The sequence below is a fragment of the Hippocampus zosterae genome, chromosome 20, assembly GCF_025434085.1.
Source record: "Hippocampus zosterae strain Florida chromosome 20, ASM2543408v3, whole genome shotgun sequence".
In the NCBI taxonomy this organism is placed as follows: Eukaryota; Metazoa; Chordata; class Actinopteri; order Syngnathiformes; family Syngnathidae; genus Hippocampus; species Hippocampus zosterae.
Genome location: NC_067470.1, coordinates 3,360,003 through 3,382,311, shown reverse-complemented (window position 1 = coordinate 3,382,311; position 22,309 = coordinate 3,360,003). Strand labels below are relative to the sequence as shown.

Here is a 22,309-nt window from a genome sequence, read left to right as displayed (position 1 = left end):
TGGGTTTTCTCCGGGTGCTCCGGTTTCCTCCCACATTCCAAAAACATGCACAGCAGGCTGTTTGAACGCTCTAAATTGTCCCTAGATGTGAGTGTGAGCGTGGATGGTTGTTCGTCTCTGTGTGCCCTGCGATTGGCTGGCAACCGATTCAGGGTGTCCCCCGCCTACTGCCCGGAGACGGCTGGGATAGGCTCCAGCACCCCCCGCGACCCTAGTGAGGATCAAGCGGTTAGGAAGATGAATGAATGAAATGTTTCAAAATTCCTTTTTGAAGTGTGGCGTATGGGACGGTCGGGGGGGGGTGTGTGTGTCATTTTTAAAATGACAAATCGTATCTCAGGTTCACGTTTGATTATGGTGTCACGTTGGAGCATAAAAAATAGCTAGTCCTCCCTCCACAGGATGGCGCCCAGTTGCCCCAAGCATAAAACATAGCTGAATGGCTCACTTGATTACAAGCTGTGAAAGAGGACTTTTTTTTTTTTTGGGTGGGTGGGCCCACTCGGGCGCCTTGAAAGTCGTGCTACAATGCAATCCCTGTGCCCTTGACGCTCGCTGGCGCGCCACCCGGTTTCCTGCTTGCCTTTGGAGGAGATGGACACGTCACGACAACATCCCAGCGCATACTTTTCTCGTGGCAACTTGCAAGGATGATTTCTCTACACACACTGACTCACGTCGCAATAAGCGTAACACACAAGTGCGTATCTATGATCACGTCAGCTCATTGATCCGAGCCAACCAACCACCATGTTAGCCTGTTAAAAAAAAAAAAAACTTATTGAAAAACACCCAATAAAAGAGAACAAACATAAGCAAAGGGGGGGCAAAGCCCAAACATTTTCAGTGGGGTGGCCAGGGTGATATAACATCTCACTGGCCATACAGTAGGCGCTCAGTGACCCCTGCGAATGCTCATAACCTTCCTCTCTAACTGAGAAGCCATTGTTTCCTCATTGCATCCACGGTCAGGTTCACATCTCTGGAACCTTGCTCAACCCATACAATATGATACTCATCATCCAAGTCGGATCAAGTTTTGAACAAACTAGTTTTGAAATCAGGCTAGTAAAAAACAGCTTGTTGAAATATTAATACATTTATTTTAAAAAGGGTGTTTGGTAACAAAAAAAAGGTCAAATCAGATCAACACACACCAAAAAAAGGAGACTTGAAGACGCACACGGCGGCATTTACAAACTTTGGCAAGCGCTTGTTTATTTACATCCAGTCTGTCACACAAGGTCACAGCTGTTGTCCCTTTTGCTCCTCTTTTTTTTTTTTGTCTTTGTATGTCAAGTCATCCATTTTTTTTTTTTTATCAGTGTTCAAGTGAAGAGCAGCCTCGCCGGCTTGGAAAAAGAAAAACATGCAGGGAGCGAGCGGACATGTTTGAGGACTTTTCGTCACGAGCTGCTGTGAGTCTTCTCCAGCTCTCGTTAATCGGCTGTTGGACTCGACTAGAATACCAAAAGAGCTACAGGACAACTAATGCTTATTCTGTAATTTTGTTTTTATGCTCTAAGTAAGAAAAAAAAAACACAGCTAAACTGCTTCGCTGGTAGCTCGTTAGATTATTTTGGGCAAAAAGTTTCAGAAGGCTTTTTTTTAAACAATGGAACGGAAGGGCCACACTGAATAAAAGCAATTATGATACCTCCAGACTATCGTCATTTTTATAATCTCGAGAGAATAAAGTTGCATTTTGAAGCAAATACCGGCACAGTTATTTTTATTATTCCGCCCGTCCAATTTGAGCAACATGCTAAGTGTACAGAGCGTATGCATTATACGTGTTTATTTACAGCTAGTGTTTGATGGATAGAAGCATGCAGAGGAGTGAAGAAGCGCGTGCGTCGACTGAATTGCTTAGACTGACGATTGTGTCGCCTGCGAGGCTGACGATCAACAGGAGGAGGAGGCGGACAATTTACAGCACAGTGCAGAATTAAAAAAGAAGAAAAAAGGGAACATCTGCCGCGTTCCAACACCAAATCTTCGTTCGACGCAAAAACAAACAAGTGTCACCCTTCTTTAAAAAAAAAAAAAAGAAAAAAATATGCACATACACATGCGGTGAGCTGAAGTGAAATGAGCACATGTGCCGCCCACCGTTGACGTCTTGCACATCCTTCAGACAACAAACCACAAAACATATTTACATTCACATCTCGTCATCAGTAAAAACACACATACACACACACACACACACACACACACACACATACACACACAAAACCTGGGCTGCTCTCTTGCTACATGTTATCATATTCACTGTTAGCATGATCTCACTGGAAATACAGCGGTGCCTCGAGATACCGGGGAGTCGACTTGTGAGTTCTTCGAGATTCGAGCTGTCATTCGGGTGGTGTTTCGTTTGACTGGAGCATTCTTATTCTTATTCCTTGGGCCGATGGTGAGGAAATGTTCCCAAAAGGCCTCTCAGTCTGTTTATTGCCACGCCTACCTGGAGTTGAGACCAAAACCGAACCGAAAACGAAATAAATACACCTTGTGTATTCATTAGGAAAGTCCGCTTACTTTTATGCTCAGCAACGATGTAAAACGCCATTGGCATACTCCTATTTTGCACTTGCGCTTTTCCAAGCATCAAATGTGGAGTAACACATGTAGACAGACAATACTTGCAGGCATATATTCCATAAAAAAAGACTATTACAGCAGCTTACCGAGTCGCAGTAGTAGAAGCACTATTCTTCATGAGTGCATGACTTCATTATCCTGCCCCCCCCCAGTGCCAAGGCAGGCACAGCAGCATGAAATAAGGAATTCATGATTTTGTAACACTCTTTTCATCAAGTAGCTTTTCCTTATTAAAAAAAAAACGCATGCCCTTTTGATGATGACTCAGGTATTTAATTTTTTTTTTCTCCAAATGCTTGCCTGTTGGCGTCCTACTGCAGCAGAGGACATTTCCTTATCTGTTTTGACTTTCACTACTTGGCCAATTGTGATCTCAAGGCACCACTGTCACACGTGACTACACGGCAAGGCGTAACATCATCATCAAGCCACCCTCACAATTTCTCAACTCGCCTTGCGCTCTTGCTTCACGTTAGCACACCAACTGTTAGCTTCCCATGCAGTCTCATTGGAAATTGTAAAAAAAAAAACACAAATGCAGCTCGTTTAATCGACTTCACCGTGAGCGTTGACATGCTAGTGAGGCGACGGCAGCCAATCCGCACGCTCGTCATTTGCGATTGGTCGGGGAGGGGATCAATATTTCAATGGATTTGCATAACACCGAAGAGAGTGTTCACATCGACACTCAAATGTGACACTTTGGAAGTCTTCTGATTGATTTCGGAAGGGAGAAATGAAATCAAGTTTGAGTGTGTGACTGCTGCATTCAGCCAATCACTTTGCTGGTGGGATGAAGACCAAAGACACACAAACCAAAGCGTTCACTGCCTTGTCCCTTTCTTTTGCATGATCTGAAATCTTCATTGTACTTGAGTCTAAGAACATCGAAAAAAAAACAAAAACCCCTTCATTGCGGTCTCGCTACTTGTTTTTTTTTTTTACCTCCGCCAAAGACATTTAGCTCTGAGCAAAATGACTCGACAGAGTTGCATTATTTTTTTGTTTCTTTGTTGGCAATGTATGAATTTGTGGCAAAATACACTCATCGGCCACTTGATTAGGTACCTTTACAAAGACAACACACAAAGAGGATGCATCAGACGCAGAGCTGTTGCTAATATTTGGGTTATTTAGCTACATAACATGGGGGATACAATATGAGACACGCAGTATGATTCAGTGCTGGTGTACCTAATATTCTGACCTTGACCTTTGGCCTTGGCGGAGGTCTTCCCTCGACGAGAACAATGCCAACACACACACACACATGCGTAAAGCCACACACATGTAAAGGGGAACACACGCTAGTGCAGGGGGTCTTTGTTTAGGTGTTGCGGACAGCCAAGGCCTGTTCTAGCTCTTGCCTCCTCTGCTGGATCTGCAGGTACAGGCAATGCAGACACAATTAGCAACAGATCACAAAAAAAATCACATCAACACCAAAGCCAGCCGGGGGCCGGTAGAAGTAGATCAAAAATAATTGCAATTTTGCAAAGACGGACGGGAGAGGGTCTGCCAACCCGGAATTTCCCTTACGGGCATCATGAAAGCCTTGTCTTATCTTACAGCAGAAGTATTTCAAAAACAACAGATACAAACATCAAAAAGAGGAGGTTTGCTCACCGTAAAAATATAAAGACCCCCCCCCCCACCCAAAAAAAAAGCAATTAAAACCATCAAAGCAACAGCAGGATGTTAGCACTTAAGTGTAAAATTGTAAGTCTAAGTGTAAAACACCAAAGTGGGCAAATGGCCTCCCGATAATTATGTACAAATAAACAAAAACGAGGGAGCATTTGGTCATCATAGAAAAAGAAAGAAAGGGGGGGTGACCTTTCAAAAGCATGTAATACATAAATGCATGTCAAGCCAAAAAGACAAATGAGATTTTTTTTTTTTTTTGCTTACCTTACAGTAGAAGTATCGGCTGACGGCTTCCTGGGACCACGGCTCGTGGTAGAAGGCCGCCCGGCGCTCCTCCTCGGGGTTGCCCACCACGTCAGTCATCAGCTGAAACGCAATGCAACACAAGACAAGGCAAGGTGAGTGCCACCGTGGGGGGGTCCATCTGCAATGTCCTTCACAAGTCATCACGCTCAGCATCGGCGACAGAAAGCCACCATTTCTTTTCATGGATCAACCCATTTTATGTCTATTTCCCGTGACGGAAAAATCTATAATCTCGCAGCAGATGTCTTGTCGTCTCGCCGAGACTTTGAAAGAGTGCGGCAAACACGGCAGTATGAAAAGTGCAAAGGGGAACCTTGAGGTCTCTGCTCTGGGACTTGAGCCAGTCCTGGATGTAGCCTTTGGGATCCCGTGAGAAACTCAGCATGAAGTCTCTCTGGATCTTCAGCTGGTTGATGGACTCAATGGTCTCATGGATCTTCGAACAGGAAACAAAAACTTTCGTTAGTCGAGCCGTCCGTCCGTCCGTCCGTCTGCTGCGGCGGCGGCGCCCGTCCGGCTGTCCGTCTGTCACCTTGTTGTCCAGCGTGGCGATTTCCTGCTGGTTGGCGGTGGACAGCAGGAAGCTGCTCATCTGGCTCTTCAGTGGGTCCTCCACTTCCACGTCAATGTCGTAGCACGCCGTCTTTTTCTGGTCGTTGGGGTCCACGCTGCGAGAAACGAGAGACGCACGCTTTATCACACTTGGATGCGTCATTTTTATCCTGAAAACTAAATAAATAAATACATCACGCTTGTGAAATTTTACCCTGCCTACGCCCTGCGCAGAGTTCCACGAAGAACAAAGAACCTGATTTGGCAGTGTATAGGCGTGAAAACCAGGATTGGTCGCCAGATTGCCATTTTTTAAAAACATACTTTGTGACTGTTTAGCACAGGTACAATATTCCTGCTCCTCTAGCAGCCTGTTTCGGAAGCAAAATAATCGCAGCCTCTTTTGGCCGCCGTCGGGTGGTCAAGGCAAGGCTCTTTCAATTTCAAGTCGTGAGCGGCTGGGGCACGCACCTGATGACGTGGTTGATGACGATTGGATCCGGGGGGAGCAGGAGGTTGGTGAGACGCTGGGGGATCTCGGAGAACTTCAGCCGCGGGCAGTCGAAGATCTGAAATCACATAAAGACGGCATTGCAACCGGCCGCCGATTTCCAACGATACAAGACTTAAAAAGAACAAGACTTACAGGCACATATGCTTTATCCTCAATGAAAAATGACTCATTACAGCAACTTACGGAGAAGTAGTCGAAGTCTATTTTTCTGTTTGTTTTTATTATTACACTGCCCCCTGGTGGCCAAGGTGGGTACCTGCTGGAAGTACTTGTCACAGTTGATATACTCCTTGTCGTGCGAGTCCTGCAGCTTGTTGGTCTTGACGTACTGCCACAGCGCCTGGATGATGCATGAGCGCGTTTGTGTGTGGATGCCCAGCAGGCGCGCCAAACGGGGGTCCAGCTTGAACTGGGGGGGCTGAGTGACAGAAAAGCATGAGACCACTGCCCCTGGAAACGCTCAAGTTCTCTATCATGCACGGCTGGCAAAATTAATTGCCCTCTCTACTTGAAGGGAAGGAAAAATTTAGTGGGACAGAGAGTGAGCCCTGCTGCCCACAGCCAGATGATCTGCAGGTAAGTAATTCGCCACAGGATGGGTTAGAATGGCCGACAGATTCCCGAAGATGGTGATGAAGCACTTTCACTGAGATGGAACTCCTCAACTGACTTCAACACAGTCTCTTAAAAACAACATGCCATCGGGTGGCGGCAAAGCACTACTTTTTTGTCCAAATTAACTTCCTCGACATAGTTCAGTGCCTTGAATTTTCTGTGATTGAAATGTATTCCAGAAGCTTTTAAAGTTGTAAACCGACCAAGAGAGGGGAGGAAAAAACAAATCTGTGGTGACCTGATGGGACAGGCCGAAAGTCACAACAGCAATTTGCTGTATGTGTTTTTCCCGGTTAGATATTTGAACAATAGAGGCCACATGTTCCAAGAAATTGTAGTCAATATGCAAAAAAAACAACAAAAAAACACGATCGATGTGTTCTGACACCTGGTAGTCGAGCATCAGCAGTAGCGTGCAGCGCACGCTCACGTCTCCTGGACGCTTGACTTGGAAGCCATCCGTCTCCTGCGTGGTGGCTGTGCGATGCCACTGAAAAACAAATACGCGCACTTTGTTGGGCTGCTCCGTGTGAAAGTTAACGAATAATTTGTCGCTGGTACCATTGCAAAAATGTAATTTCAAAACGTGTGAAAAAAAATATTTTTTATATTTAAAGTGTATATTATTTAGCATCTTCTGGTTTCAATTTCGAGGGTTGGTAACCAACCTCCACAAGGTGGTTGTCGGGTCCGTAGAGGTCTTTGTCCAGTTCGATCACCAGACTCTTGAAAAACGAGGAGAATTTCTTCTTCTGCTTGCCCGGCTGAACAAGAAAAACACAGAATATTCATACTTTTTCCTTTTTCACATTGTGCATGACATTCGGTTTCAGTAGCGTCATCACTCACGTCATCCAGCAGCTTTCCCTCCACCCGCAGCTCCCACGACGCGATACTGCCGTCCGAGTCGTCGGCGTCGGGCCGTGCCGGGTTGAAGGTGTTGGAAATGTACAGCCTCAACTTACGCTTCTGCTGCTGACAGCCGTGCAGGCCAGACGGGGGAGGGATCCGTTAATGGCGTCTTTGTCAAACAAATGGCAGGGCAAATTGTTGGCGCTCTTACCTTCATGGGCCTCTTGAGTGCCTCCTGGATGTCCACGCGCTTCCGCATGATAGTCTGGTCCAGCTTGCGTTCGAAGGCCAGCAGGTCCATGTACGCTTGGGACTCGGGGACCAGCTCACGGATCTCAAGAGGGTAAACACAAAAACTGTTTTTTTGTGATTTGATCAAGCACCTGCCTTCATTATTCCAAAATATCTGCAGCAATAACAGGATCTGTGTCTGTATTGGTGAAGATAATGGTAGCAATATTGGGATGTGTATAATTGTCCTTCGTGGTGATACAGGCATGTCATATACAGGGTAGGTGAACTAAAACAGCAACAAATAAATCGCCTACTGACACAAAAACGCAGTGACTCATGCCCACAATTGAACAGAAACTTCAGTCACAGGGCACACGAAAAAGCCTCAAGGATCCGAAATTGAAAAGGAAGTCAAACATTTCTTGCCAATTTTGTGAAGACAAGGACAAAGAAGCTTTTATGAAACGTAAAAAAAAACATGGACATTTCTATCATAAGGCGGCCCGGTAGTCCAGTGGTTAGCACGTCGGCTTCACAGTGCAGAGGTACCGGGTTCGATTCCAGCTCCGGCCTCCCTGTGTGGAGTTTGCATGTTCTCCCCGGGCCTGCGTGGGTTTTCTCCGGGTGCTCCGGTTTCCTCCCACATTCCAAAAACATGCGTGGCGGGCTGATTGGACACTCTAAATTGTCCCTAGGTGTGAGTGTGAATGGTTGTTTGTTTCTGTGTGCCCTGCAATTGGCTGGCAACCGATTCCGAGTCCCCCGCCTACTGCCTGAAGACAGCTGGGATAGGCTCCAGCACCCCCTGCGACCCTAGTGAGGATCAAGCGGCTCGGAAGATGGATGGATGGATGGATGGATGGATTTCTATCATAATAGGATTCAGCACCATGACTGACATTTAACAGGAAGTCAGCCATTTTACTTTCAAGGACAGGTGAATTTGATGAAAAAAAAAAAAAAGGAGTCAACCCCAACATCGTTTCATCCACCGAAAACGAAACTCGATGAACATGAAGGAAGTCGTCCAATTTGTGTTGACACCAACCAATGTGCGGTAGTGGAATTTTCACACCAAATTGATTGTTTGGGTCCATCATTAAAATCATCGTGTGAAGGAATGGAAAAAATGTGACTGAGGGCACATTTCAATATCACACACCAGGAATGTTGCTCCTTCCTGTAAATGGCCGTCTTCATTGTCCCCCTCCCTGACCCACGCGAGCACCTTCAACTAGCTTCTCCGTGCGTCTCCCGGTTGCCATCCGCCTCGTCCCACCGGAATCCGCCAGCCTCCCTCCCATAAAACGTAGCCCGCAAAAGTAGCCCACTAACATGCCCAAAACGATCGCGCTCCTTGCCAAGACATCGGAAGTCAAGAGGATCTTTCGATTGGACCCCTCCATCGAGAAAGAAAAGAATGGAGCCTTACCCTTTGTGGGAGAATCTTGTCTGCCATTTTCCTTCTCTTTGCACTGGAGAGAGGGAGAGAAAGAGGAGGAAAAAAGGGAGCATGTTACTATGGTGACTGATAGCCGAGCGGCCGGCCATCTGCTAAAATGCTGGGCCGCATCCAGCGGCACAGCTGTGTGTGTGTGTGTGTGTGTGGGGGGGGGGGGGGGGGGGCTCTCCCAAAATCAATGCAGCAGTGCACCTGGAGAGACACGCGAAGCCTCTGAGAGCCAAAAATGCTCCAGACATCCACGTAGGCGCCGCGTGTCGCCGTGCGGGGAAACTTGAACATTTGGAAAAGACCGACACACGGGCACACGTACGCAAGTCCGAAAGCGCATGGACAATAATGAAAAATGAGAATTGAAAATCAAAGGATTTGTTGTCAAATAATTATTTGACTTTCATAAAATCTTTATTTTGTGATGTACTGTGAATAACACATTGTAATAATTTATTTCACTATTGGTCATTTTACAATTTACAATAAACCAATGAACACATTAGTTACGGAAAAAATAAAATCAAACAGGTACATTTTACGTCGTCAATTTAAAGGCTCAATTAATGCATTCAGAAAATAGATATTTTTTTTAAAATCTTATTTTAATGTTGCAATAGTTATCCTGAATTCAATGATTAAACACGAATCAATGATTTGTTACAATCTTGGGAGTTTTAAAGGAATGCCGAACAGTTTCTAATTGGAATAAATATCAATTGCATTATTTACAATACAAAAAAAAAAACAAACACATGTTTTATTAAGTAATTTTAGGGAGTATCTTTTTGGGGCACAAATATCATGGTATGTATTTGAAGGGCTTTTGTCAGCATTTTCTTGTGCGTGTGTGTGCGTGTGTGTGTGTGTGTGTGTGTGTGTGTGTGTGTGTGTGTGTGTGCGTGTATTGCATTCAGTCCCGTGTTGAATTCATGCAAGTGGTTTGCAAAATGTTTCGAAAGTCAGTAAATGGGGCTAGTTTAATTTCTTTTATGATTTTGTAGAGGATTAAAGCAACTTATTTGTTAGTGGTTAGCACTCGGGGAGGAGGGGGGGGGGGCGATGGGTCGAATCTTATTTGCATGAGATTTAGTAAGTGCTGATGCATACTGTTAGCACCGGCTTCTCATGAGCAGCGGAGAAACCCGTTTGAGCCTTTATTCCCATCATCGCAGTTGTCATTCTTGAGTCGGAGCCGCCTGGAAGAAAAGCTCAAACGGCTTTCCGTCAAGCATGCCAAATGGTGGAACACGATGGCCGCTGAAGCCTGCGGCCACGGGAAGAAGGAAAACATCCAAACACACTTGAGCATTTGGGGAGGGGGGGGGGGGTGAAACACATAAAGCAGAGTTGGTTTTGACTTGAAATCCTTTCCCATCATGCCATGCTCCAAGTCCAAAGCATGCACCGCTAAGGAGGGAGGGGGGTGCTGGTGGTTGCGGGTGTGGGCTTGAGGGGAGGCTCCCAAGAGGAGAAAAGGGGGCATGCAGCGAGCGGGCGGGCGTGTCTCTTTTTAGGGCTCCTACTTGGATCCAAGCGTGGGATCTGATTGGGGCTCCCGCATGTCCACGGGCCTGGCCGCCATCTCGCCGCCTCCCGGGAATCCCAGAGGCTTCCTGGGGAGCGGTTTAGCCATTAGACAAAACTCTTCGGGGAATAGGCGGGGGGGACACCCCCGCCACCGCCTTCTCATCCCTCCCCGTAATCTCAAACTTCAGGAATTTCAAAGTTGCCTGCTGTTGAGGAAAAAAAAAACCTCCAAATTTTACAAGACAGAAAAATTTCCTACTTTGGGAAGGTCTCCAAAATCTTCCAATTCTTCTCATTGGAGAAGAATCGGTCCTTGCTGTGGATTGCCAAATGCCCCACCCCAAAAAGAAAGGTCTAAAATTGCCTACGTTACCACCGGATGGCGGCAAAACACTATTTTTTTTCTATTCTCAACTCACTTCCTTGCTCACAAAACGCCTCATGATAACTGCAAATGACAATTTTTGACAAAATAAAACTCCTCAACGCACTTGAACTTTGTTCTCTTGAAACCAAGATGCCAAAGGATGGCGGCAAAGCACCATTTTAGGCTGAAGGAAACTACTCAAGCGATACCAATCAAGTTCCTTGACGACAAGACGAATGTCCAAAATGAAGCTCCTTGACACCAAAATCCTGCAGGATCTTCTTCTTCTTTTGTCTCATCCTTTCACGCACAACACAGTTCCTGGACGGCGGTAAAACACTACTTTTGTTTGAATGAAAACTCACTTCCAGATAGTTCCTTGATCATCACAGTTCCTTCACAGCGCCATGCCGCAAACAGAGGTCAGGTTCCATCAAATCCCCCGCCTTTCATTCAAACAACTTGGCCCATTTGAAGAAGCGGGGGCTATTTTGAACCGCAACTCAAACGTCTCCATGACACAGAGAAAACGCAGGTGGCGCCGCTCAGCTGCTGGCAATTTGGCAATCTGGTTGTTTGCCCGAGCACGCCTCACAAAGTCACCTGGAAAAAAGGACGGACGGCTCATCCATCCAACTGTTCTGATCCGGTCCAGTCGGGTCCGGTATTTGGCCCAAGCTGCGGGTGATCAAAGGAAATCTGGATTCTCCTTTAATGAGGAAATGTGATGAGCTTCTGGCTACAAATAAGGCCTGAAAGAATTGTGATGAGCCCACCATGACGAGCGCAACGACAAAACATGTGCGTCACCCATAACTTGAGTCCACGGATCATAAAATCGGAGTCTGCTGTGTTTCCGGTCAGTCAATTGACGCAGGTCAGGTCAGTTGGTCCCATCCATCAATCTGCCGTGTTTCAGATTTAATGGAATCGGTTGATTGTGCGTCATCCCGTGAGTCAAACATTCAAATGATCTAAATTAGCATTTTTTCTCTGGACTGTGGTGTGTTGGACTCACTTCCTGGCCCGGTTCTGGACGGCCTGCTGCTGCTGTTGTTGCTGCTGCTGTTGCTGTTGGACCTGCTGGGATGGGGCGGGCCTCTTGCGGCCGGCCTCCATCACCGGGGAGGGCAGGCCGGGACGCGCCGCCGGGTTGCCTCCGTACGGCGGGCCGGGGGGGCCCATCGGCGCTCCCTGGTGGGGCATCCTTGCCCCGGACGGCATGCCGGGACGCTGCGGGCGACAAGCGACGCACGTCGTCAGTCCCAACGTTTACTTGTGAGTGGAGTGCGGTACCAGCATTTTAGTTGTGTGAATGTGAAAATGTTTCATTAGTGCATTAGAAACAATTTTCAGGAGTGCTGAGAGAGCAACTTGGGGTGGAATGAAAAAAATTGAGCTCCGTATGCATTCAGGATTAGCTTTCACACTCACTACCGAAAGGATCTTGAACACACTACTGAGTTGTAGTTGTGTTTTTTTTTTCATCCATACACGACTAAAATGAGCTCATACACAATCATGAAGGAGTTGTTGACGCCCGGCAGCAAATGGCCCCCCCCCCCCACGTTCACCTGCGCCTGTCACTCGCGCTGGCGCCAACAGCTGCGTCCCGCGCGCCACCTCCGATGATCTTTTTGAGGATTTACAATTGCGCTAGCAAAGCGTGGTGTGACAAGAACGGCACACCGAAATGTACAAAAGGCAACAAAAGCCCTTCTCTTGTGATGAATTCTCTTGTTTTGGTTTTCTTCTAATCTCCACAGGACGCCCGAATGGAGAAAATGGAAGAGTATTTATTGTCCATACAGCATTGAAAAAAAAAACATTTATTTGTAGTTCTGGAATGTAATGTGACATTTTATAACCCCCAAGTAGCTTTGCCCGGATATTTTTTTTCCTTCCTGTCTTGTTTGTCAATTTCAAAGGCTGATGTGATCTTTAGACTGTCCACAAACGTCACGTGGAGAAAAACAAAGCGCACCGTTACACGACTAAAAACGGGACGATGCCAGAAATAAGACCAAACGTGACTAAAAATGGCGTAAGTGACAAGTCAAACGGTGGCGGGATGAAAAGGCGCAGACAAAAAAGACGTGAGTGTAGTTTTGAAGCTGAAGCTGTGGTAATCGGAAGAATGATGAACAGGCGCTGCTGTCACTCTTGTTTGGGCGAGGGGGGGGAGGGGCCGGGGAGTTGGAGGTGAGAACGCCACCGATGAGTCTGCACGATTGTCGTCATCGGACTTCAGACTTAATGGGGAAAAAAAATTAATGGGACGGGGACCTTGAAAAAAAAAATCAGCGCATAATAAATCGCAATCGGAACATTGAAGGAAAGAAATGCAATTAGCTCAAATGGGACTTTGCAATTTGCTCAAACTGTCACCGAGTCAAGGTAGCGCTTCTAAACGGGCGTGAGAGCTTTATTCCACGAGCAGAGTGGAAACAACCAGGCTTGAACCACAAGCAGCAAAATAAACACTCACGCTCTGACGGTTTTCCATCCGAAAAGCCTTTTTTGCGGGAGGTGGGCGTGAGTCTGTGTGTGTGTGTGTGTGGGGGGGGGGGGGGGGTAGTGTCTGGCCTCCTCATCAAGGTTAATTGGCGCACAGGGAGGACGCAGGCGTGAGGCTCATCAATCAGCCGAGCCATTGTCGCCGCCGTCACGACCGCTCGCGTCAAAGGCAGGAATACGTCACCGCATCTCCATCATACCCGTCGCAGAAGACAGGCGGTCACCACAAACGCCATCGCGAGCTGCAACAAAGGCCGTCCTGACTGTCTGCATCCGAGTCAGAAAACATCACCTGGAGCTGGCTTCACCATTCTAAGATTTCTACATTGACAACGCAAGTTGTGCTTTCACATTTCGACACCTTGCCCACCAGGGGGCATTATAACACATCCAGACATACTACGAAACTACAATAATATCGGCTGTTCTTTGCAGAGGATAAATATGGTATGCCTGTGAGTATTCTGGAGTGCCAGTTCAACGTATGACCAAACGTTTGTCCTCAAATATCGTGAAAGTTGAATCGGTGCTGGTTTTGTTTGCCCATCCGTCGATGACATTTTGCATTATGTGTTAGCATTAAGCTCGAGTAGGTGGTCGTTCGAAATACTGCATGCAACATGTAAGTTTCTTTTTCCAAAAAAAAAAAGCTCACTACCTGCTAAACAACTGAAAATAATGTGTTTTTTTAAAGAGCAGAAAGCCAAGCAAAACCTTTATTTTTTTTAAACAACCCTTGATTTTATTGACCTCAATGGATTGCTTGTTTTTTTTCTAATGAATACTCCCCATTTACCCGTTCCGCCTAAGAAAAGCCACCACAATTTTGTGGTTTGAGGAATGAAAACCAGCACTGTGTTTATATAAAACCATAATAAAATAGTACAAAAGGACAGAAAGTGATGTGTAATTGTGAGAGTGGAGTGTATGAGTACCTTTAATGGGGGTGATATTGTGAGTGCATGTCACAGATCTTTTTTTTTTTTGCTCGCGCGTGTGTGTGTTGAAATCCATTAACAGTGTGTTTAAAAAGTGTTGAAATCGGTTGGAGTTTTTATTTCAGGTTTAAACTGGGGGTGTCCAAACTATGGCCTGCCAGCCAACAGCTGCAGCGTAGCCAAAAATGAAGATTTGACACAGCCCGTGTGGCTTGTCTGTACTGCAGGATCTGTTTTGTACGCTGGCTGGCAAGGGCAGAAGAAGTTTGTTTTCCTTGTTTTCAACCAAAGACACATAATTAAATACACATAAACTATATTATAGTTTTGCGTTGCTTTGACAACACGGATGGACTTTCATCAAAAGTGGGCCTTTGGAAGAAAAAAATGAAACTGGCATAAACTACGAAATATTTTATTCCAATTTTTAGTATCGATTCCATGCTTGCAATTTGTTTTGTATTCAAAGAAGGCCGCACGTTAAACCTTGTTCTGAATAAAATATTCAAAACATATGTAAGAGTCGACATAAAAGTTTGTTGAATCTTGTTTTTAAATGTTTTTTTTTTCTTTTGAATGAAACACGCGAGATTGAAAGACCATTTGAGGAGAAGACCAAGTGTGCACATTGACAACTGAAAACCAATGTGCAAGCAAGCAGTCGTCCGACTGGAGTGGCGGCACGCTGGAACTTAGCGGCGACTTTGCTCGCCTGCTTCTCGATGCTGTCCCCAGCTAAACGCACGCTAGGCCAAAGTCCATTTGCCCCCCCCCCCCCCCCCCCCCCCCCCACCCGGGGATCGCGAACAGTCGCGGTAACCTCCTGAGCGTCTCCTCAACCTGACATCTCCCACATGAATGGAGCGATTGTTCACCGCCACCAACGCTTGCTGACCCCCCCGCCCCCCCCCCCCCCCACACACACACACCACCACCCATCCGTTCTCCCGCCTCCCTTCCATCCTCGTGTGCGAAGCATGCTAGCCCCGAGACACGGTGGTGGAGGGGGGCAGCCGGCCGGTTGCTTCTTCCCGCGTCCTCCATCTCTGGTCGAGCCGAGCGCGACGAGGGTTCCGTTCGGGAGGGGGCCGGAAATAACCTTCACGCCCACCCCCCCAAACCCCATTCAATGACGAGCGAGCGAGCGGACGACTCACCACTCCATGGACCAGGAACTCAAACAGTTTGCTCTTGGTGGCTTTCCTGGCTCCCCCCGCCGTCTCCTCCGTGGCCATTTGCTGCGCTCCCCCCTCCGCCTCGCCTGCGCTCCCTCCGCGTCTCCTTCGCCTTCTCCTTCTTTTGTCTGGCCGCCGTCAGCCAGCCTCCCGTTCCCCTCCCCTGCTCCACTTTCCTTCTCTTTGTGCTCTCCTCCTCCTCCTCCCTCTTTCCCTTGCTTGTGTGTCTGCTTCACTTTTAACTTGCCTTTCACCAGCCCGGAATGTCGCTCACACGGGGAGGGAGAGAGAGAGAGAGAGAAAAAGAGAGAGAAGGGGGGAGTGTTGCTGCTGTGGGGGGCCTACTAGGGGGGTTTCGGCCAGCCCACTGCCTGCCGACCCCCCCCCCCCCCCCACCTCTGCCCCCTACACAGCTGTTGTGAGGCATTCCGCTGGTAAGATAAGATGCGGCACACATACAGCGAGGAAAAGGGGGGAGGGGGTCACTTTGCCAAGCGCTCCGGCGATGGGGTGACCGAGTCGGAGGTCGCAAAAGACGGAGGCGTTTTTAAAGGGGCAGCTTCTTGTTGGCAGAAATGTCCACACAGAGCAAGTGATGTCAAATGCGCAAAATAAAGATGACTGGAAATACATGCCTCCTCCATAACTAAAAAGGATTGAACATTTCGTATTATAAGACCATTCGTTGAATGTATCCTCATTCATGGACATTTAAAAAATAATACGAGGGTGGGTTCTAAGATGTTGGCTTGCTTTGATGATCAAACTTGCTCTCTCTCTCTCCTCTATGGCCGACCACTTCTGGCCCGCGGTGCGTCCGTTTGACACCTCTCAACTTGACGCTGCAATTTCTGAAAGAAATCGCCAGTGTACGCCTGAGGTGAAACGCTGTGTTATCATTGCGGGATGATGTGGAATGACTTGGAATGAAAACAATCAAATGTCAAAGGAGGGAAAACTGTCAGACATGTTAAATGTGGGAACTGGACAGAAAATGTGGCAATTGGGCAATGTGGAGAATACGATGTCATCGGAAAGATTTGGAAACATTTGTTACACAATTTGAACATGTGAACGTGCCCGCACGCGGGCGTTGAAGCGTTATCAGGCCGAGTGGGCCAATGTCAAGGAGAGAGATCCCCACCACTTACACTACAACCCCCACCTGTATGGAAAGTCGCCCCTTGCCGTACCCTCACTGAATCCCTCAGTTAAATAAATAAATAAATAAATAAATGCTCATGTCCCAATGTGTGTGATACAGGGACGGGAGGGGCAAGGTTGACTTGTTGTGTAATCGTACGACCAACAGGGGGCGCAAGCAGTTAAGGAATGGATGCATGGATACTATCCACATGCCAGGTGTGCACGTGACATCACTTTACAATACAATACAATCCATCCTGATTTATATAATAGCGCTTTCACAGCAGCTGCAGCTGTAACAAAGCGCTTTACAAAACAAATAACACGAAAATAATAAACACAACACATCACATAACATTTTATCAATGCTGCAGGTTTGGGACCTTTATCCCCAAAACAACAAATTCTTCCAACGTCTAGTAGTAAAGGAAACAAAAAAAATGTATATTTACTGTATTTTGTTAACATTAAAATAAAATAAAACTAATACCAAAATGTTATGCCCCCCCCCGCCAAAAAAAGATCTTGGTGTTTTCGATTGAACTCGACAGTGTGCCAGAATATCATAATTATATACAATTATATGTGAAAGAGTGAAACGGTTGTGCGGGTGTACCTAATGTTGCGGCCAGTGGAAGGCTCATCTACCCTGCTGTGAACCTCCATCAACTTGGCCAGCTTGATTGTCAAGCAGACAGAAGCAGCAAAAGAAAATCGAGAGATTTGAGCCTGGCGTCCTACTTGGAGGTGTCTTTGTCCTGCATACAAAAGAAACTCCTGGACTGCCAGCAAAAGCCCCAAAAACCCAAAAGGTTGGGGGTGTGGGGGGTAAATCCCAAAGGCAGCTCAACAACGTGAGCAAAATACAAAAAGTGCAGTACTTGAATAAAGAGGAACACTAAAGATTTTCTTTTTTATGCGCAAGACAAAGGATCAGAAGTCCAAAGCGACACCTGCTCCATTTCCTGTTTGTTGTACCTACAGCAGCCAACGGGACGAGAGCCAGGCCAGGGTAACAACTTCGTCATCATCTGAAGAAAGTACCTTACTAAACGCATCCGGGCCAGGAGAACGAACCAAAATTTTCCATCAAGGGTTTTGCAAAAGTTGAGCCGGCACACAAAACAGCCACGTAAAAACAAATGACTTGATTAGTCTCCACCGCTAATCGATGATGAAATGAATCATCGATGAATTGTTTAAAGCCATCGTTGAATTTCAAGCTCTCCAACTCCTCCGAAACGCTGCCTCTCGACAGGACATATTCTGTGATTTCTTGAGTCCTGCATGAAAGAAGACAGGCTGTTCGTGTTTCCCAACTTGGAAGTGGGTCAACCTGCCAGTTACGCTCTGATGATAAAAACCAAATAAGCAACTTGAAGGACACGAGCGTGACCGGTCAGCTGGAATTAGGTTACAAAATCACTCCATTGCACTGCCCCCAACAAATCCAAAAGTTGCCTGCGGACACGACAGACTGACAGCTTCAGATGACCCCCGCGGGCTTCAACATCACCCATACGCCGCTTTGGAACACACCACGAGTACAAATGAACGAACACACGGACACTTTGAATCGTCACTCGCTACGGCTGCTAAAATTGGGACATTTCTTCATAGCAAGGTTAATTAAGGTTAGGTTTATTTAAAAGGCTTTAAGACGTTTCTAGCATAATTTATGTGGCTGCCCAAGCAGACCTAAAATGCCCCCACACTCCCAAAAAAGCAATTATGGTACTGTCACGCACTCGAGAACACGCGCAAAGGGTTGCTGTAGCACACAACTAATATTCAGGCACTCACACGCAGACTTCAAATCTTGATGTCATTCACCCGGCCCTCCACTGCACAAATCCAACTCACAGATACTACAGTGCGTGCCATAATGACATTTGATGAAGTCACTTAATTTCTTCTTTACGCAAAACGGTGCAAGGAGTCTTGCTGAAAAACGGCAACCCCCCCCCCCCAAAAAAAAAAAATTGTGGCATTTTAGGGGGCTTGAATGAATTCAGGGCTAAAATGAATTTGACATGTAAGCAAATTTAGTAATGACCTTGGTCATGAACAGAATCCACCTCATAAGTCTTTTTGTGTGTGCATGTGTGTGTGTGTGTGTGTGTGTGTGCTCCGAGTGGAACGTGAAATGTTTCTTTCTACACTGAAGTTCATTCAGTGGAAATTAATCACGTGCAAAAGTTTTGCCCCGGAAGCCATTTTGTTTCCAGGACAACAAAACTGCCATTTAACAGGTTCACATTCCTCCGTTGCTATAGAGGGAAGTGCCCCCATTGTCCATTTAGGCCTGAAAGTAAGACCAAAAGACAAAGACGAGCAGTGTGATGACCGACCTACTATTTGGCAAACAAAAGCCCGCTTTGACACACCAGGAGGACAAACTCAGGAACTCAAAGGGGGGAACCGTGGCGCATTCCCCACAGAACGTTTGTGAAGCAGCCATTGCCCAAATCAGACATTGGAAGCAGAGACGCTACCTTGCATACTAATCATCCTGTTATCCTTTTTGGGCTGCAAACTGAAGCTCGAAATCACATGTACAGTCCGCCACTGTTAGGTGCCAGATAGCGTGCCAGATAGCACATCTCGCTATACAGTAAGGTGCTTTTTTTTTTCAAAGCTGACTCACCAAGTATCCATGAACAGGAAACTAGAGGAGAAAACGAAGGCGAGAAGGAGGAGGAGGCAGCCCGAGGCAGCCTGAGCTTTTTCTCTGCACTCAAGGCCTATAAATTCACATCCACGTCCAGGTAGTTCTTATTACAAAACAGCAAGCCAACAGCAAGCCAATGCAGCAGTTCCAGTCCCTAAGCACTTATATGAATTGCCAGCAGGAGGGAACAGAAGACATTAACTGGCGTTAATCTGAAAAGCGGCACTGTATGTTGTTGGGTAGAGCGAGAAAATTCAAGCGACTTCCTTCCTGGTGAAATTGATGGAATGCATAAGCTAACTCGCGACCACTTTCTCTATGCTGAGCAGGTCAAACAACAAGAACAACAACAACACACTCCATGAGTAACTCATTATGAGACTCCTTGCGGTTTTGAAATTGTAACTACTGCACGCGCAGTACGTTCTTTTTTTTTTATTTGAAAAATTGAAGGTTTTTTGATCATCAAGAACATTTAATACTGTTTTAACGTAAATAACTACACGCAAAGACGGGCTTTGAGAGCTGAAAGTGTACGAAGCTAAATGAAGCAAATTTGAGCCTCATGTTACTGTTTCTAAAAGATAACATGTGCTCCGTTCTCATCAAAAATGGTGAATGCTTTCCCTTCGATGGTGCTACATTAAGTTACATTTAAGATATGCTCAGCGAAGCTTGCCGAGTCCTCTGATTTGAAAAACAGAACTACATACATTCGTTTCAATACCTCAAAATAAAACATGAACTGTTAGTCTAAAAAGGAGTGGAAATTTAACTTAATTAACCTCAATGTGGCCTTGTGTTCAGATGAGAGGCCAACTGTACAGTGAACATTCAGAATTAACCCGAATTAAAAGCAATTAATTTTTGAGTGTATAAGATAGGTGTAGTTTTGCTTCCAGCATGATTATTTTAACACCCATCTGGGTATTAGATTTCAATAAACATCAATTTGTCATAGACAGCATTAATAAGGAACACCCGAAGAAAAGTGTTGAAAATAACAAAGTGAACAGGGAGTGCCTGGTGCCATAGAAAGGCCACAAGTGAAACTTTTTGTCAAGATTTAAGGAGGACTAAGGGTTTCAATAAAATGGTGCACCGTGCTCAATCCAGCAGGCCGGTAGGACGGCAGGCCAGACCCCCCCGCCCCCCATCTCTGAAACGGGCTCGGGCTCCCCTTGCCTGGGGCTCAAGTGTCTCGTTTTCCCATCCGCAGTCAAGGTTAACAAGCTCCTGTCTGCTGAACCTCGGAGGCTGTGAGGAAGGCGCCTGATGATGCAGTCACACCGAAGTAGCCTAAACCCCCACCCCCACCAATATCCCCCTGCTGCCTCCTGCACTATGCGGCTGTACCGAGGCCAAAATACCACCATTTTACACTGAAAAATTCCCCTCCATTGTAAAACAGGGGCCCCAAAAATGCCCAAATAGAGCCGTTTACACGATGGCTCCAACAGTGACGTGCTAATAATAGTCAAGCAGCAAACAAGGTCCGCTCCGTACCTTTCTCTCCATCCTCTCCCTTTTTAGCCGACTCAACGTAACCAAGTGGCGAATGTATCCAGTCGTCCAGTCCGCTCCGCTCTGGTCCGGTACAGTCAGGTCTCTCCTCAACTTCCTCGAGGCTTTTCAAAAGGGAGCAAAAAAAACCCCAAACAAACAACAAGAGCCAGAGGAGGAGACGTTGTCGTCTCACTTGGCCATCAGTGGACGGCGACTTGTGAGCAGCCCCGTTGCCGCTGCTGCTGGCCCTGCGGAGATGGAGGTGCCATAAGCCGGAATTGGTGAAGCGTCGCCGGGGAAGGCAAGCGAGGAGGAGCGCAGGCGCCGATGCTTTTTCGCTTGTGCCAGCCGCCGGAGAACGACGCGACGGGTTGAAAAATGAGCACAGGGAGGGAGTGTCGGCAAATTATCAGCCTCCTCGCTTGCTGCGTTTCCTTTTTTTGTGGGCTGAATGAAGGGTTCCCTACAGTGCAACACCTCTCCACTGTTTTTTTGGAGGGGGGAGATTCTCAAATAGCAGACACAAAGAGACTGCCTGTTTTTTTCTCTTTAGAGGAGGGGGCTGTTGAAAAAACGCAGGGTATGCAGAAAACTAGAAGCACAGGAAGGCAGCGGGACTGCAAAAAAAAAGCATGGAAAAAAACATTTTCAAATTCAGCAGACTTACATTTGGTGCATCAGCGGAATTGCGTTAAAAAAATCAGCCTTGGCAAAGGTAAACATGAAATATTCTATACAGCTGTGGGTGTAAACGTGGGCTGCATTACACTGGGAAGCCACTCAAAGCATTTCACAAAGATTTACCTTGAGATACGAGCTGTATTTGTTCAAAGACCATACTCGTAATGGCAAGGAAGGCATTTCTCAAACCATCTTTCCCCATTGAAATGAATTCCAGTCATCCCTTTCAAGTCTCCTTAAACTTTGGAAAATACATGGAAAACTACTGCTAATAAAAAAAGGTGTACAAAAGGTATTCAAACACCGCTATTGAGGGTTAGTTAGTTCATCAGTGGTTTTTCCCCACGATGGGTTAGCATTATTCTTAAGGTCAAGTTGTCAGGTTGGTTTAAATATACAATGGGAAATTCACTGTTTAGTTTTACGGTCAGCTTCATGTGGGAGTGCCATTAAACAGCTTGAAGTGTTCTTTTTGAAGAACTGTTCAAAATGTTCCAAACTACTGCTTATTGTCAAGTGACTTGAGTTTACTGCCACCTTACAGCTCTTGTATCTAACATTGCCCTTGCAACACCAAGCAGAAAAACAAAAAAAGACAGTTGAATTATAGCTCTTATTTAGAAAAACCCATCTACTCATTCATGGCGATTGAGGACATTTTCATCCAAATCAGGGTAACGGTGTAGAAAGGTAAAGTTTTGTATGTATGCCTCCCACTTTTGGAGGGAACAAGTCACGTGGTATGGTTAAGTGGGAATGTATGGCTGCCAATCTGGATTTCTTGATGACGTGACTGGATGAATTGTTGTTTCACGGCACAGATGGCCAATGACCCACCCCACGCATACTGCCAAAGCGTGCCAAACAGTGGAATGTTGTGCAATGGCCAAGTCAATCACCTGACCTGACTGAATGAGCACGCATCTCACTTGCTGACCAAGCAAAACTGATGGGTAAATGCCTCAAGCACCAACAGCCAGTAAGGGAAGACCGGTGCGGCT

The 22,309-nt window shown here is 46.4% G+C and overlaps 1 protein-coding gene across 5 annotated transcripts; it reads right to left on the bottom strand.

Annotated features, from left to right (window-relative positions):
- Positions 1-1,188: 1,188 nt before the first annotated feature.
- smarcd3b (SWI/SNF related, matrix associated, actin dependent regulator of chromatin, subfamily d, member 3b) lies at positions 1,189-21,079 on the bottom strand. 5 transcript variants are annotated; one of them, XM_052054353.1, is made up of 14 exons: positions 20,628-21,079; positions 11,693-11,907; positions 10,304-10,393; positions 8,757-8,799; positions 7,302-7,424; positions 7,088-7,213; positions 6,907-7,002; positions 6,627-6,728; positions 5,880-6,041; positions 5,581-5,678; positions 5,090-5,225; positions 4,871-4,993; positions 4,516-4,617; positions 1,189-3,985 (listed from the first exon to the last, which is right to left on the bottom strand). In XM_052054353.1, the coding sequence occupies exons 1-14, from the start codon at positions 20,637-20,639 to the stop codon at positions 3,932-3,934; spliced, it is 1,482 nt and encodes a 493-aa protein (XP_051910313.1). In that variant the 5' UTR covers positions 20,640-21,079; the 3' UTR covers positions 1,189-3,931. The 5 variants fall into 5 exon arrangements, with proteins under 5 accessions (XP_051910313.1, XP_051910312.1, XP_051910311.1 ...); XM_052054352.1 differs by lacking the exon at positions 20,628-21,079 and adding an exon at positions 15,287-16,011 and having other exon boundaries at positions 7,088-7,210; XM_052054351.1 differs by lacking the exon at positions 20,628-21,079 and adding an exon at positions 15,287-16,009.
- Between the last annotated feature and the right edge of the window lie 1,230 nt (positions 21,080-22,309).

Excerpts from the sequence above, each read along its gene's own strand:
- smarcd3b (XM_052054351.1), bottom strand. The coding sequence starts at position 15,364 with ATGGCCACGGAGGAGACGGCGGGGGGAGCCAGGAAAGCCACCAAGAGC. Across the intron at positions 8,800-10,303 it reads GATCCCACGCTTGGATCCAA|TGCAAAGAGAAGGAAAATGG; the intron begins GTAGGAGCCCTA and ends CCCTCTCTCCAG. Across the intron at positions 5,226-5,580 it reads GTCATCAACCACGTCATCAG|CGTGGACCCCAACGACCAGA; the intron begins GTGCGTGCCCCA and ends CGTTTCTCGCAG.